This window comes from Atta colombica, unplaced genomic scaffold (assembly GCF_001594045.1).
Source record: "Atta colombica isolate Treedump-2 unplaced genomic scaffold, Acol1.0 scaffold83, whole genome shotgun sequence".
Lineage (NCBI taxonomy): Eukaryota > Metazoa > Arthropoda > Insecta > Hymenoptera > Formicidae > Atta > Atta colombica.
This window is the reverse complement of record NW_017259576.1, coordinates 1,621,421-1,623,688: the sequence shown is the minus strand read 5'-3', so window position 1 is coordinate 1,623,688 and position 2,268 is coordinate 1,621,421. Positions and strand designations below refer to the sequence as shown.

General features: G+C 25.6%; 1 protein-coding gene across 1 annotated transcript in view; it reads right to left on the bottom strand.

Annotated features, from left to right (window-relative positions):
* The window catches only part of LOC108692838, a 16,196-nt gene that overhangs the window by 11,120 nt on the left and 2,808 nt on the right, over positions 1–2,268 (bottom strand). The window contains exons 4-6 of the mRNA XM_018201343.1: positions 2,116–2,246; positions 1,732–1,897; positions 501–828 (exon numbers count right to left, since the gene is read on the bottom strand). Coding sequence (XP_018056832.1) covers positions 501–828; positions 1,732–1,897; positions 2,116–2,246 — 625 coding nt within the window. The remainder of the gene's footprint in view (positions 1–500; positions 829–1,731; positions 1,898–2,115; positions 2,247–2,268) is intronic.

Sequence of the window (2,268 nt, the reverse complement as noted above, 5' to 3'; positions counted from 1 at the left end):
ATCTTAATTAATTTGTACATTATTTATACATTAATATAATAGAATAATATTATATACATCTTTCAATAGTATTTTTTTGTTAACACATGTTGAATTAAATAATATCTATATAACAAAACAAAATGTATGTACGTATGTGTATACATATTGTTATCAGACATATTATATATTCATTTTAAAATCTTAAGAATAAAAAATGAAATTACTATTATCATACAATAAATAATTTTAATTTTTTTAACCAAAAGATAAGTTGATCATAACTATTCCTCGTCTGTATATTTTAAAAAAGTTTTTTTTTAAAAAGTACATTAATATAATTCTACTTCTATTAATTTTAATATATTTGTTATAATTATTATCTAATATTTCCTAAGTTTCTATTTCTTTTCTATTTTAATTTTTTATCGTTAAATAGAATTATATACATTAAAGATCCAGTAAACCCCACTCGTCGTACAGTGGCAGTCTTCTTATCAATATTTTTTTATAATTCTCACTCTTTAAACCTGGATTTACATAAGTACCAGTGCCTAACATTTCATCCAAATCTTTCGCCTCAGTTTTATGGCATAGCATAAACTGTAAAGCTGTAAAAGAAGTCATCATACCATAGCTAGCTTTTCGTTTTAGAGCAGCCTTTAATTCCTTCATGGTGGGCGGTTGCGTCTTGCAGTTCAATTGCTTCATAGTCATTGATAAGGTGCCAAGATATTCATTTAATAGAATATCTCTCTTATTTTCAATGACATCGAAGGAAATACTTGAATTGAGAAAATAGAGAAGATCGATAGTCGGCGATGCGTAGACGCATAATTGAAAGTCTACCTATAATAAAATAAATTTTTTTGACCATCAATTTTTTATATCTACGGTAATTGTTTGGAGATAAAACCTGTATATCAGGAAAGAAGTAAGACATCAGACATGTTTAAGAAGTCGCGAAGACAAAGGTGGTAGTTTACATAGATGACATGGGCAAACGAATATGCCTGCATGTGCAATTAAACTGGATAGGTACATTGCATTTATTCAAAATACATTCCATATTCAAGTATCTCATATATTATCACTGTCTGTTTATCTTGATTGCTTAAGCTGAAATTGCGGATGATTAAATTGCGCTAAAATGTACTTACCGTAATAGAATTTCTTGAAACATTATTTATTTATTTAATATATCGTTATATAAATATATATCTTTCTCTTTATTATGATTATAATAAATAATATTTATATTTAATTAAGAAAGTTATAATAAACTTTCAGAAATATAGATAGTTAGAATGTAGTGAATGAGCTATCTTAAATTGTGTTTATAATAAAGTTCACATATATTATTCAATTATAAATATGAAAGATACTTGTGAGTGTCTTAGAATAGATTTTTAAAGTAAATTTAATCTTTTAATTTTTCAATATAAGTCTCATATGAAAGTATATATAATCATCATATCAAAGTATCATATAAAATATAAATTGAAAATTTCATGAATTGTTTTACTTAATTTTAGTTCTTAGTTGCAAGACGAAGTCTAAATGCTCATTGATTTATTATTGGATTGTCCGGAAAGTTCGTGCCGATTTTGAAGGAAAATTGAAACGTAGAAGATTTAAATTTTAGTATATTTATTAAATTTAAATCTTTTGCGGGACGAACTTTCCGGATAACCCAATATATTCACGATTTTCTTGCAAATGTAGTATTTTTTATAATTTGATGGTACTTACAAAAATCTGATCAATAGGCTTGCCATTATTGTCATATCTGAACAACATATTATTCACGTGACAATCACCATGATTAATAACATTAAATTCATCCTCACAGACCTTGAATGCATTCATTCCTATTTGATATACGTGATCAGAGAGTTTAGCAATTTTTTCTGAGTATCTGTTAATAAAAATCAAATAAATTTGAAATCATATGAAAATATGTAAAAGTAATATAAATATTTTTTTTGAACAATGCAACTTGTACTTATATTTGTAATTTTCTTTTTAACATATTTTTCCTTTTCATATTAGTTTCTTTGTGTCACGTATCATAAAACATCTTGAACATTAAAAAGTAGAGCAATAAACATTGTCTTAATTAAATGCAAATCTTACTTTTTCACTTCCGGCCAGTTCATAATCTCGTCTGCTAAAGCTTTAGTACTCTTAATGAAAATATCTTTCATTTCTGCCGGATGCTGGCTATTAATTATTCCTTTCAAATACATCTCTTTCTGCTTTGGTTCCTAATATTAAAATAAAATAATA